This window comes from Pocillopora damicornis, chromosome 1 (assembly GCF_964200805.1).
Source record: "Pocillopora damicornis chromosome 1, jaPocDami1.2, whole genome shotgun sequence".
NCBI classification, from domain to species: domain Eukaryota; kingdom Metazoa; phylum Cnidaria; class Anthozoa; order Scleractinia; family Pocilloporidae; genus Pocillopora; species Pocillopora damicornis.
The window spans coordinates 23,819,867-23,834,510 of record NC_142670.1 but is presented as its reverse complement, the minus strand read 5'-3'; the positions used below and the strand labels follow the sequence as shown (position 1 = coordinate 23,834,510).

The 14,644-nt window shown below is 39.7% G+C and overlaps 1 protein-coding gene and 1 pseudogene across 1 annotated transcript; one reads left to right on the top strand and one right to left on the bottom strand.

The window, feature by feature from the left end:
* The first annotated feature begins 6,062 nt into the window (after window positions 1-6,062).
* LOC113678709 (sterol 26-hydroxylase, mitochondrial-like) lies at window positions 6,063-7,160 on the top strand (annotated as a pseudogene).
* Window positions 7,161-7,290: 130 nt separating this feature from the next.
* Window positions 7,291-13,427, bottom strand: LOC113670587 (uncharacterized). Its single transcript, XM_089212395.1, has one exon. It carries the CDS (start codon window positions 13,334-13,336, stop codon window positions 7,790-7,792), a length of 5,547 nt encoding a protein of 1,848 aa, XP_089068521.1. The 5' UTR covers window positions 13,337-13,427; the 3' UTR covers window positions 7,291-7,789.
* Between the last annotated feature and the right edge of the window lie 1,217 nt (window positions 13,428-14,644).

Genomic DNA, 14,644 nt, shown 5'->3' with positions numbered 1-14,644 from the left:
GAACACGAATTTCGTTTAAATGCAAGGTAATTTCAATTCAGAATTTTAGAAATGTTTATGGTTCTTTTGTCTATTTTAGGGATCATTTCAGAGGCTACGCAGCATTTTGAATCTTGGAACGGTTCCTGTAATAGGTTTGGTTACTATGGTAATGAAATTAAAGGTGATTTGTGGGTTATTGTTGTTTCCTTACTTAAATAACTTATATGAAAACCAATTATCTCGTGTAAAAAGAGCTAAGAGTATTATTAACTTGGAATGCAAAAGGTTAATCACGATCATTCTGTTGTCTGTGAAAGTTGATACAAAGATATTTATCCGAAGAATTTTTTGCGATATGACCGTATGGCTTCCAAATACAGTTCACATAGTGGAGAGAGAAACGAAAAGTCCAGGGGTTTACTTCCATGCATAGGCGAAAACGAAGTTTTAAACCAATCCACATCATATGGAAGAGGTTTGATACCAAAAAGTCCATCGAAACGAAGGATCCGCGTCAACTCAGAGCCATACATCATCGACAATTCTGAGGTGAAGGACTCTGTTGCCGCCGTGAGAAGCGGCGAAGATGCTGCAGACGATGTCACCAAATCTGGGAAACTTTCAAGTAATCAGAAAAAGTTAACAAGACGAGTGTCAGTACCACTTGGTACTTCAACACATAAGGACAGTTCGCTGAGCAATGCAAAGACGACAAGATCTAAAACTGAGAAAGTGAGGGTCAAACCAAAGGCGCCTTCACCAGACGTCATTGATCTTAGTAACGAAGATGTTGTACATGAGTTAATGAAGAGATTGTACGAATCACTTGGTGTCCCGGACAAAACTCATTTTCAACAACTCACCATAGATCAAAATGATTCTGAAGTGGAGGGATCATGCAAACAAACAAGAAATACAAACGAATGTACAAAGACGGATGAGTCCACCACAAGGCTACCTCACGTCAGCAAAATTACATCAAACTTAGAAGTGTTCTACTCAAAGCCTGCCAGCTGGAAAACCTTGATGAACAGTCGACATTTGTGTCTAAAAACACGAACTAAACGTTATTTAGCTTCTAAACCCACAGCAAATAAACCAGTCAAAGAAAAACTGATGCTAAAAACCAATGAACATCACTTGACTTGGCCTTGGAAGCGAAGTTTTGATCTCTCTGGTCAGTCAACATCGGTAATGCACGAGAGAGGCCTCAGTGAACCGTTTGTTGCTTTTACTCCTCACTCAAATTCAAGGGACTTGTTCAGGAGACCATATGACTCACACAAGTCTGTCACATTCGCTGAGTAGCGATCTAATCGAGAGTCATTATTTGGAAATTCATTGTTTTTTCACGAGATTGCCAGACGTGTAGGTAAAAGGAAAAATATGTGAACACTGCATGGTATTAAGTATAATCTATTATGTTAGTTTGTCTGTGATTATTTGGTTGAGTGAGCGCTGTATCATTCTGGAACAACGAGTTGGATTTTAATTTCAGGTTTTGTATTTGGTGTTATTTTTAAATAGAGTGAGCCCCAGGCAAAATTCATGAGTAAGCTTTTTTAGAACGCTAGTGATACAAATATTCAATATTTAAAACTAGTGTTGAAGTCTTTTTCAATGATGAAAAATAAAAATATAAAGAGATCACTTCATGGTATAATTTGCTTTCCTTGTGATTCCATGTTGGGAAAAGAGTTCTCCCACATACGAAGCCGTAAATGGAATATAATATATAACATATAGTAGTATGTTTTAAGTACTTAAACAATGAATAGCGTGGAAGGTGCGCTATGATTGGCTACTCAAACCCCGAATATCCCGAGCTATTCAACTCAGAGCAACTCGCGCGGGATTTACGCCCGAAAATGTTGTAATCGTTGCAGGAACAAATGAGCTAAAATCATCTCACTGTGTTACATTATCTCACCTTTTAAATATATACTGAAAAACTATTCGCCTCATTGTCAGTGGCTAACGATAGATATTTACCTCGCTACTGTCAGACCTTTCCCAGTTTTTCTCGGTAACTTTTGAGAAACTTTTGACGTTTGGTTCTCGACCTCGAGCAATTTCTGCCTGTTTTGAGTGAAATATAGGAAGAACGAAAAGTCAACGATTTCATAGAAAACTTCGATTTATGAAAATTTATTGAACGATTATCAACCTTTTTTAACACAAATGAATTAACCAACTGTTTTGTTCTGCTAGAGTTAAGAGTATCCTTAAGTTTTGCCCATATTTGCGTGCAACTCTTTAAAGCTAAGTTTTAAGCTACTTTCCATGACCGATGTTGCCAATCACCACGAAGATCAAATAATCAAGCTTTTAATTAACGTATAAAGGTACCAAAAAATTTAGTCAGCAAGTTTTTGATTTTGGGAAATTTTTGGCAATATTTGGTGAGTCTTGGCAACTTTTCAGTATTTTGCGAGCAAAATCGCGACAGGCCTAGCCGCTGCATGTCTCGGTACTTGAAATATCCGCCACCAGCCACCTCCATAACGGTGAGTAGTTGTTTAAAATTATCCCAAGCATTTTCTAAGTTAGAGAACCCTGAGACGGTTTTCATAACAACCAACCTAAGTTCAGAGTATGAACTGCCCACACATATCGGTTAGCCACATCTCTAGAGCTTTGGTACTTTTATTTTATTCTTACCGAGTTGTTGTGGGCGTTATAAGGAATAACGCTGTTCCTTATTATTCAAATATAAAATTGCTGCCATTAATCTGATGGTTACTATGACCTCGTTAAAACTTCGTAAGATAAGCCCACTTAAAGTTGTGCAGGGTTGTGTCCTCTATAGTTCTGTTCAAAATTTTGGAAAATAGGAGGAGGCATTGGCATCAGTCGAAAGTTAACAGTGCTTTCTCGTGATATTCTTTAGCCTTCTGATATTCACCATGTGACTTAAACAACAATGTGTAATGTCAGCTAATTTTTTCAGTTGGATACGAGTGATTAGAGTTTGTGGCTATACTCATGAAACAATTAATTCTGGACAAAGTGAGCTGGAGTAATAAAAAATAACAAATTTTGAGACCCTGTAAACTGGGATTCGACACGGGCAGCTCTCGCTCGTATTAGTATCACACTGCAAAACAAAGTGGCGGACATAAATATATTTCTGTTGGAAAAATTGATAAAATTTCCGTACAGCCCCATACTACATTATGCATTCAGTTCTTGGATAGAGAAAACAATGACAAAAACAATACATTGCCATTGGGAAAACAGATTTGTTTTACAATAGTATGGGGCTGTGCGGAAATTTTACCGAAAAATTGACCAAATGGCATAACAATATACAAAGGGTTTAAAATTAGTTCATATCAATACTGATTCTTTCTGACGTTTTATCTGTGCGCGCCTAATTCATATTAAATGTGTTTCAGTGAAACCTATAGTCGATGTCCAGAATGATTCGTTAATATCATTTCTTAGACTATGAAAAATTTTTTCCGTCTTTTTTACACGTGACGTAAAATTTTTGCTCCGTCGCTGATGAATGCAAATAATATAGTGTTATTACAAAGTAAGGACTTGATCCGTAGAAAAAAAAGAAACGTTGAAAAGCTAAGACTACTATACCACCACTTTGTTATTTTCTCATAACATAAAAAGTAAAGGACTGGAGCTCGTGCATTTTAAATCAGACTGTTCTGCTTTTAAAAATTTGATTTTCCCCGTCTCTGTTTTAACTCTCTAACTGTCAGAGGTGATTCACAAGTAATTTCTCCTTTTATGATATTAAAATATCAAACATAACATTTGAAAAGGCGATGAGATCAATAACAAAAAATGACCATCTTAAGGATGTCATCTTGATCCAACATTAAATTCTTTACGAGAACCACTAATCAGATCTTGGAGGTGAGAGTTTGAGGCGGTGCAAACCAATTAATTTTGCCTACAGAAAGTAAAGAAAAGTCTTCCTGAATTTCTGAGATTGTTTGGATCCCAACCAAGTTTAATGTGTTGGCTGTGTGACTACAGAAACCAAAAGTAAGAATCTGAAATCAGTAACACCAGTAAAGGAAGGATGAATGCAAAAAGCTAGAATCACTCGGATGAAGAACAAAACATTAACTTCATTGGTAAAATAATCATAAAAGATCTAAGTCCATATAGACTATGTCGACTATTGCAGCCAAAAAAATTTTCACCGGTTCAAAGATTGCTCTCACTAATAAATCCGTCGTTGCCAAATGTAATCAAGTTTATTTCAGAAATATGTCAGAACTTAGAAAAAGAGGACAATATCGATGAATTGGTTTATTTAGCTGCTAACCTTATGAAAACGTGACACTTAAGGCTCGCGGAGTTCAGCATTCCGGCCGTTTGACGAATGAAACCAGAATTAAAAACTCCCTGAAAAACAAAGATGGATGCAAACAGCTGGTGTTATTACAAAGGATTAACTTCTGATCGGCTCAAAAACATGGATGAAATCATGTTATAGTGGATGAAAAGTAAAAATTGCTCAACTTTTGAGAATTTTTGTATTTCTGAGTCCTCTGTCACAAAATTTCATCGAGTTCCAGTCCAGAATATTTCAGTTTTCATAGATGAACTGAATTTCTTTCCAGCTTCTTACCTAGAAAAAAAAGAGTCGTGTCTTTTTTCAGTGTTCTGATGGTATGACTATTGAAACTAAATTGAAGATACTGAAATAAAAATTTCCCTGGGGCGAAAACAAAGATTGTTAAAATAACTTGAGTGAGGACATATTACAATCCTGATCAGTTAAAAAGAAATAATAATGATAATAACAACAATCAAGACTATAAAAAGTAACTGGAAATAGCTCGTTTTCGGACAAAGTACACATTTAAATTAAACAAAGGTCTTGAAGAAATTAGTGGTAGGTATTTAGATAGATTTCTCCCTGCTGCTTCCCAATAATTTGATCCCGAAACATTAAACCAAGTCTCGGCTCTTTGGTTATAAAACAACTCTATTCCTCTTGATTCTCATCCGGAGCAGAAGTGCTCGATTCATACATATTGTGAGCAGAGCATTGGATGTACATGTATCCGTAGTGCATTTTCTGTATACGTTGTCATTTTTTTTTAAGTTACAACGTGAAATAGCCAAGTATTTCACCTGTTTTTAAGATCTGGGACATTCCCCGCTTTTTTTTTAATTAAACAATCTAAAAAACCAAATGGAGGTTTAACGACATGCAGTGAATATTTCTGAGCATTTTAAAAATCCGCTCTCAAGATAATTTTGAATCGGGAACAATCTTCGTTTCTACACACAAATCAGGTTGTCTGTCAGTGATTTCAGACAGACGTTTTCGAACTGTTTTGACCAGCTCCAGATAAGTATTAACACTTAATTCGTTTTAAAAAAACAGTGCGGTGTTAAATGTCAACATATATATGGTGCTTGTGTTTGAGAGTTATTTTCCACGATCTGATCACGTATGTCCCTCCTTTTCTGTCCTCATAAAGGTCGTCATGATAATATAAAACACGGTCCACTCCACTTTTTTATTATAGAATATCGCATGCCAGTTATGCGAATGGCAGCTTTTCGTATGCACGACTGTCAAAGAGTCGTCAGTGTATGACTCCGACGGCATGATCGATGTTGATGTTACATCTTAAGGTAGCCGATTGTAAGTAACAATCGTGCCATGTTAATCTGCCTTAGCGATTTATTTATATCGAGAGCCCTTGTGTTGTTTATTGCGAATTTCCTTTCTTGCTTTACCAAGATTTAGAAATGTAGATGAACTATCATTAACATCACGTCCCTCGGCCGCTCTTCAAAGCGTTGGTATACTAATCCCTCAGTTGATAATCCCCTAAATAATAGTTCGTGTGAAGGCAGAAGTAATTATAAATAAAGGCTTGGAAATATGTGTTGTAAAATTTCCTCACAGTGAGTAGATGATGCAACAAATTATTAATCACACATTACACTTACCAGAGTTTGAATTCTGAACGTTTGCTTGTTTTGTGAAGTGAAACAACCAACTTTAGAAATCAAATCAAGAAAGCGCTAACTTTGGAGATAACTATAGATAAGAGCGAATCCGACTCCTCGTCTAAAGGGCCGTAGCTAGCATGAGGCAAGACGAGGCAACTGCCTCGTCTTGATTTTGGCCCAAGATTGACTTTTCTGAAGAAAAATTCCACGAGAAATGCTTAAAAGAGCATTTCTGAGCCTCTTAGATTTCAAAATTTTCTGGAGGGGCATGCCCTCAGACCCCCCTGGCGGCTCGCGCCTTCGGCGCTCGAAACCTGCCTCGTCTTGTTCTGAAGTCTGACTACAGCCGTGGTCTAGTTTGTAAATTATTTCGCGCGACTCTACCTTTACTTTTTCTGCTGTCACTGTGTTTGTCTGTCACCTTTCTGTTTGATCACTCAAACGAAAGCTACGGAGAAGCCCTTTCATGTGGAACTGTTTATTCTGCTGTCACAGAGTTGTAGTGCAGTCGTTGAAAACCTTGTTCTATTCTCCAACGTGTTTGTTCTGATTGTCTTAGACTTAGTGTTTTTTTTGCCGATGGTGAAGAATGGTACAAGCTACGAAGCGTCCTGAGCAAAAGAATGCTTCGACCGAAAGAAGTCGCCGACTATACTCCGGATTTCAATAAAATTATGAGCGATTTTATTCACCGATGACGATCAGTTCGAGAACCTAGTGGGTCAGAGAAAGAAAACGAAGTTTGTGAACTTAATAATGAACTTTTCAAATGGTCGTTTGAGTCTGTGGCGGAGATGTTGTTTGACAAAAGGTTTGGTTGTCTTGAAGAGGAAATCAACAGAGAGGCACAGACCTTCATAAAAGCCGTCGGAGATTTTCTGGCGAACGCGGTCGAAGTCGGTTTTTTGCCTACTTGGTTTTACAAGACCTACGTGACCCAGAAATTTAAAAATTTTGTCGATAATTTTGACACGATGTATTATTACGCCGAATTATTTATCGAGAGAAGAATCAACGAACTGGCGGAGAATTCATGCAAGCCATCAGAGGAAACAGAGCGCGACCGAGCCGGCTTCTTCGAGTTCCTCCTGGCCAGCGGAAAGTTCACTAAGGATGACCTGTTGGCGAGCGTAATCGATGTTCTGTTCGCCGGAGTTCATACTGTTTTCTATACATTTCCCAAGGTGCTGGCAAGGAGATTGTGCCTAACAGTCAAAAGCTACCGTGCTTTTTGATCATTTTCATTATTCTTGTGACCTTAGTGTTTGATTCAGGAGAGATATTGTAAGGAGAAATTAGATGCTGGTCACTCTTTGGGGTATCTATGAAAATACAATGGTTTGCATTATCATACAAGAGTATCTCTTTTTTTCTTTTCTTTAAATGTGTTTATTTTGGCATGTTAAACCACGATATTTCTTGTCAAAAGCCTTGCCAGAAATTTCAAAATATTTAAGCCTAGAAAAAAACTTCTTTTCCAAGTCACACATTTGTTTAAAGGTCTCTTGAATTGACAGACTAATCACCTTTGAAGAAGGATTAGAAATTTTCTTTCTTTGAAGAACTAATCGCGTTTGAAACCTTAAAATTGTCACACTTCGCTTGGCTTGTTCACTGAACCAATGAGTCAACAAAAAAATGGAGTTTTTTAACTTCGGAACTCTTATAAAGAGATAACATTATTCGCTGTCTTGTTTCAGATTATTAAACTAAGATGTCCGATGAGCATTTTACAGAAATGCTTTTCACTGGTATCGATCCGAGCTGTCCTTCGCAGATGGCGTCCTCCTTCTACAGGCTAGTAATCAAATAGTTCCAAGCTTAACTAAGTCTAATTTATTCAACTACAGAGGTTTTATCAAAGTCATGGCTCTTGAGGTGCGTCAGGCACCGGCCAATTTCCAAAATCAAATGTCACGTTGTCGCCCATGATCATGAATGGCGCCCATTGAGAAACTTTGTCAAAGCCGTTATTTCTCATCCACTTCCTGGCCTTGTGGAGAGATTCACTGGCGCTTTCACCGCGGAACAAATATTTGTAGAAGCAAATCATAAACTGCTCTGTGGCTGTGTCATTCAGGGCCCATCGTGCCGCTAACACTGAACGAGCTCCAGCTCCTAAGAACGCTCGGGCAATTCCAATAACTCCCTCAGTTCGAATCTGTCCACGAGCACTGTGACAACAACTAAGCACCACTAGTTTAGCTCGCAACCGAGTTTTTGAAATATCCGCCATCGTCAAAAGATAATCTTCTTCTCGAGGAAAAGGTGGGAGTCGGGAAGGGTGCTTAGGAGAAAGAGCAATCTCCCCTCTTTCGGCATCACCATGGGCGGCTATGTGTATCAGGCTCACCGAATTTATCGCTTGGAGTACAGAATGCTTTGTCGCGGAATCTCCTATCAAAGGCGTTACTCCAAGAAGTGTTCCAATCATCTCTGCTTCCTTTCTTGCACACGGCAATGGTGATATATTTCTGCGCCTTCCCTTGTAAATCACCTCTCCAACCACAGGGTCACCCACTATCAGTGCCTCAGTCTGACTGTGATAGTCTGGAGGACTGTCTTGGACAAGCTTGAGAGTCGTCAGAGAGGGAACCAGCCGAATCCTGTATGTCTCTGATAAATGTTTGCCTCCTTCGTCAGCCAAGGCTGCAAATGGCACTTGATACACACAGGAATCGGGGACAATTATGATCTCGGGCTGCTTCAGTAAACTGGCCACAGGAGCGATTATTATCTTGTAACACAGGTGGAGACTTGTTTTGAAATCTTTGGCATCATAGTCACGCAGCACTGAACGGTTGTCGTAATGAAATGACGTCAATTCGGTGTCGGTGACATCTAAAGATCGATCTTCGCAACTCTGTTCGGGTAAAATGGTGTGGCCGCGGAAGGCTTCTTTAAAAAACTCATCTAACTCAGGGACTATTCCGGTCACTTTGTTTTTATCCAGGCTCACTTGATTTTCTGAAAAATGAATAGCTCCCATTGCTTTAATTATCCAAAACCGTACATCATTTTGACCAACCGAAATGTACAGGCATGCACAGTCTGCTTCTTTTGTGATGATCCCTTGAATGCCACACCAAGATTGTGGATCGCTTGAGATCTGCTCTTGAGCAGAGTACCGAGCTGCCATCAAGTCAGCCAGGCCTCTTGCCCTTCTCAGCTCTTCGACGTAAAGGGCGTCTTGAGGCTTTCCAATGGAAGAAAGCAGCCTACTTAACAACTTGTAAGGAAAGGTACCGTGAATTTCTAAAAGAGATATTTGAAACTGATCGTTTTCTTTAAGAAAATCTCTCAAAGTGTCGAACTTTTCGATGCCTTGAAAAAGATACGCAGAAGCCTCTTTAAGATGAAATTGTGACACCTTTAACAAAGAGAGACAACGTAGGCAGTAAAACTCGTTCAAGTTGTGTCCAATATCCCTACTTAATGAGAGAGCCTGCTGAAGGTATTCTTCGGCCGTGTCATATTTACCAAGCAATTGGAAACACAATCCTAAATCGATGTAGCTGACTAGTACTCCCTCTCTCCCACCGATTTCCATGTGAATTGTAAGGGCTTTCTCGTAATATTCTTGAGCCTTGTCGTATTCACCACACTTAAGAGATATTACCCCAAGGTGTCTGTAATCTGCTGCTTCTCCACTTTTATCACCGATACCCACTCTAGCTGAAATTGCCTTCTTTAGATAGTCGTCAGCCTTTGCATACTTGCCAAGCGAGAGAAACAAACTTGTAAGGTTTCCATAACTACGTGTCTCTCCTTCTTTGTCACCAATTTTCTTTTTGATACGCAGTGCTTTCTCCATACAATCTTCAGCTTCCCTATATCTGCCAAGGCATTGGAACAAAGTTCCTAGGTTTCCGTAGCTTGTTGCTTCTCCATCCCTGTCGCCAATTTCCATTCTGATAGCGAGTGCTTTCTCTTGATATTCTCGGGCCTTGTCATAACGACCAAGTGATTGGAACAAAGTTCCTAGGTTTCCGTAGCTTTTTGCTTCTCCATCCCTGTCGCCAATTTCCATTCTGATAGCGAGTGCTTTCTCTTGATATTCTCGGGCCCTGTCATAATGACCAAGTGATTGGAACAAAGTTCCTAGGTTTCCGTAGATTGCTGCTTCTCCTTTCCTGTCGCCAATTTCTATTTTCATAGCGAGTGCTTTCTCTTGATATTCTCGGGCCTTGTCATAACGACTAAGTGATTGGAACAAAGTTCCTAGGTTTCCGTAGCTTGTTGCTTCTCCATCCCTGTCGCCAATTTCTATTGTGATAGCGAGTGCTTTCTCTTGATATTCTAGGGCCCTGTCATAACGACCAAGTGATTGGAACAAAGTTCCTAGGTTTCCGTAGCTTGTTGCTTCTCCATCCCTGTCGCCAACTTCTATTCTGATAGCGAGTGCTTTCTCTTGATATTCTCGGGCCTTGTCATAATGACCAAGTGATTGGAACAAAGTTCCTAGGTTTCCGTAGATTGTTGCTTCTCCATCCCTGTCGCCAATTTCTGTTGTGATAGCGAGTGCTTTCTCTTGATATTCTCGGGCCTTGTCATAATGACCAAGTGATTGGAACAAAGTTCCTAGGTTTCCGTAGCTTGTTGCTTCTCCATCCCTGTCGCCAATTTCTATTTTGATAGCGAGTGCTTTCTCTTGATATTCTAGGGCCCTGTCATAACGACCAAGTGATTGGAACAAAGTTCCTAGGTTTCCGTAGCTTGTTGCTTCTCCATCCCTGTCGCCAATTTCTATTCTGATAGCGAGTGATTTCTCTTGATATTCTCGGGCCCTGTCATAATGACCAAGTGATTGGAACAAAGTTCCTAGGTTTCCGTAGCTTTTTGCTTCTCCATCCCTGTCGCCAATTTCTATTGTGATAGCGAGTGCTTTCTCTTGATATTCTCGGGCCTTGTCATAACGACCAAGTGATTGGGACAAAGTTCCTAGGTTTCCGTAGCTTGTTGCTTCTCCATCCCTGTCGCCAATTTCTATTCTGATAGCGAGTGCTTTCTCTTGATATTCTCGGGCCCTGTCATAATGACCAAGTGATTGGAACAAAGTTCCTAGGTTTCCGTAGCTTGTTGCTTCTCCATTCCTGTTGCCAATTTCTATTTTGATAGCGAGTGCTTTCTCTTGATATTCTCGGGCCTTGTCATTATGACCAAGTGATTGGAACAAAGTTCCTAAGTTTCCGTAGCTTGTTGCTTCTCCAGCCTTGTCGCCAATTTCTATTATGATAGCGTGTGCTTTCTCTTGATATTCTCGGGCCTTATCATAATGACCAAGTGATTGGAACAAAGTTCCTAGGTTTCCGTAGATTGTTGCTTCTCCTTTCCTGTCGCCAATTTCTATTTTCATAGCGAGTGCTTTCTCTTGATATTCTTGGGCCTTGTCATAATGACCAAGTGATTGGACCAAAGTTCCTAGGTTTCCGTAGCTTGTTGCTTCTCCATCCCTGTCGCCAATTTCTATTCTGATAGCGAGTGCTTTCTCTTGATATTCTCGGGCCCTGTCATAATGACCAAGTGATTGGAACAAAGTTCCTAGTTTTCCGTAGCTTGTTGCTTCTCCATCCCTGTTGCCAATTTCTATTTTGATAGCGAGTGCTTTCTCTTGATATTCTCGGGCAATGTCATAACGACCAAGTGATTGGAACAAAGTTCCTAGCTTTCCGTAGCTTGTTGCTTCTCCATCCCTGTCGCCAATTTCTATTCTGATAGCGAGTGCTTTCTCCTGATATTCTTTGGCCTTGTCATAATGACAAAGTGATCGGAACAAAGTTCCTAGGTTTCCGTAGATTGCTGCTTCTCCTTTCCTGTCGCCAATTTCTATTTTGATAGCGAGTGCTTTCTCTTGATATTCTCGGGCCTTGTCATAATGACGAAGTGAATGGAACAAAGTTCCTAGGTTTCCGTAGCTTGTTGCTTCTCCATCCCTGTCGCCAATTTCTATTTTGATAGCGAGTGCTTTCTCTTGATATTCTCGGGCCCTGTCATAATGACCAAGTGATTGGAACAAAGTTCCTAGGTTTCCGTAGCTTGTTGCTTCTCCATCCCTGTTGCCAATTTCTATTTTGATAGCGAGTGCTTTCTCTTGATATTCTCGGGCCTTGTCATAATGACCAAGTGATTGGAACAAAGTTCCTAGGTTTCCGTAGATTGTTGCTTCTCCTTTCCTGTCGCCAATTTCTATTTTGATAGCGAGTGCTTTCTCTTGATATTCTCGGGCCTTGTCATAATGACCAAGTGATTGGAACAAAGTTCCTAGGTTTCCGTAGATTGTTGCTTCTCCTTTCCTGTCGCCAATTTCTATTTTCATAGCGAGTGCTTTCTCTTGATATTCTCGGGCCTTGTCATAACGACCAAGTGATTGGAACAAAGTTCCTAGGTTTCCGTAGCTTGTTGCTTCTCCATCCCTGTCGCCAATTTCTATTCTGATAGCGAGTGCTTTCTCCTGATATTCTCGGGCCCTGTCATAATGACCAAGTGATTGGAACAAAGTTCCTAGGTTTCCGTAACTTGTTGCTTCTCCATCCCTGTTGCCAATTTCTATTTTGATAGCGAGTGCTTTCTCTTGATATTCTCGGGCCTTGTCATAATGACCAAGTGATTGGAACAAAGTTCCTAGGTTTCCGTAGATTGTTGCTTCTCCTTTCCTGTCGCCAATTTCTATTTTCATAGCGAGTGCTTTCTCTTGATATTCTCGGGCCTTGTCATAACGACTAAGTGATTGGAACAAAGTTCCTAGGTTTCCGTAGCTTGTTGCTTCTCCATCCCTGTCGCCAATTTCTATTGTGATAGCGAGTGCTTTTTCCTGATATTCTCGGGCCCTGTCATAATGACCAAGTGATTGGAACAAAGTTCCTAGGTTTCCGTAGCTTGTTGCTTCTCCATCCCTGTCGCCAATTTCCATACTGATAGCAAGTGCTTTCTCCTGATATTCTCGGGCCTTGTCATAACGACCAAGTGATCGGAACATTGTTCCAAGGTTTTTGTAACACCGTGCCCGGCCTTGTGTGTTTCGAATCGTTTTCATGAGGTTGATCGCTGATTCGTAAAATTTCCAGGCCTCAATTGACCTATTTTGTATTTGAAGTATTTCTGCCAGTATAAGATGTAGCCATCCTTTTTGAGCGGTGTCATTGGAGTCTAGGTATGGCAGGAGTTTCCTAATGCATTTTTCTGTACTTGTGTGGTCCTTTATATTACTGTAAGCAGAGGTTAATGCCAAGTAGATGGCACAGAAAATAGTGTTTGCCAATGAACTATCGATAGACAACACCTGACTGTGTAATATAATCAAACATTCCTCGTATACCTCGATGGCTTGCAACACGCAACCAGTCTTGTAAAGGAACTCAGCGATCAGTGCACCTATGAAGATAGTTAATATAGCTTCTTCTTTGCTGTCCATCTTGACCCTGTTTCTTCCTAGTTTGGAAAAAAAGGAGAAATAGAAAAAAACTTATACAAGGATTGTTTGTAGAAAATTCCTTTAGTTTTAAATTTGAAATTGCAATTTTTATCTTCCCCTTTTCATTGTTTTTGTTAAAAATATTAGATCACAGTTCTCATTTTTCCTTCAAGTTATCAGAAATTAGCCTTAATTCACCTACTCAGACTACTCAGGAGGGTAACCAAAAGGATCTCCTGTTGCTTGTGAGCAGTAATGGTAATGAAACATCAAGGTTTGCTCCTAAATCCTTGTAAGATGCTACTATGAAACTCCTCCCACCCCCTCCCCCATGAAATAAAATATACCCACCGCAATTATTCATTGCTATTGGAAAGTGAAATTTCCGGAAAATTCCGATTAATAAGGGGTACCTGACATCAGAAGGAAAAATCAATCGTTCTTTGGAGGAAGTTTCGTTTTAAGAGAACTATACAGCGAGTTGCATATATCAACTATTCTATAATAAAAGGTCCTCTGTCCGCTACCTGACTTGAAAAGTGGAATGTTCAGGAATATCACGTGATTGTTACAATATCTCCGTCTTATTTGGATAAACACCCTTAAGAGATAAACGAAGATAGCAATGTTGTCTTTTAAGGGTACAACACTGATCAATCTAGCCGTTCCTCTTATTTACTAACTTTGTCTTTGATGACGCAAATCTCACTTACTGGAAAATGAACAGCTCATGAAGAGATAGTCATCGAGCACAAACAGCTTACCGTTTCAAGACAGAAGCTCCAATTGAGTACTTTAACAAGTCTCGATAGTGATTTCTGGTTAAAAATCCAACGGTTCTCGCTAAACAAAGTATATACTGAGACCGGCTGTTACCTGCAAACAAAGTGAATTGTTTCATTTTTGCATGCTCACATCCATCATTGGTAAAAAAAGTTAGACGTACGAAACCGAAATACATTTACGTGCATCAGGATGGCACTTCAAATGTAGGATTAAAAATATCCGTCACTCCTTATCTTTCCTTCGGTGGAAGGAACAAAACGAATCTCATTGAAGCTTTTGTAATGGACATTTGGAATTCATATTTTTCACATAACGGTTGGAATTCTGCGCGAGGTTGGTGCGTTGGTAGATAGCCTTCCGGCTTTCTCAGAGGATGTCGGAATTTAATCTTCAAAGAAGGCAGTTTGAAAGAAATCATTATGTCCAGTGTCGGTTAAAATACCAGTTAATTCGTTGAATTTAGTCAACTTTTGGTAGATCTAGGTGAAGTTAAAAGCGTTAAACCGACTTTGCCGCTTATGA

Excerpts from the sequence above, each read along its gene's own strand:
- LOC113670587 (XM_089212395.1), bottom strand. The coding sequence starts at position 13,336 with ATGGACAGCAAAGAAGAAGCTATATTAACTATCTTCATAGGTGCACTG.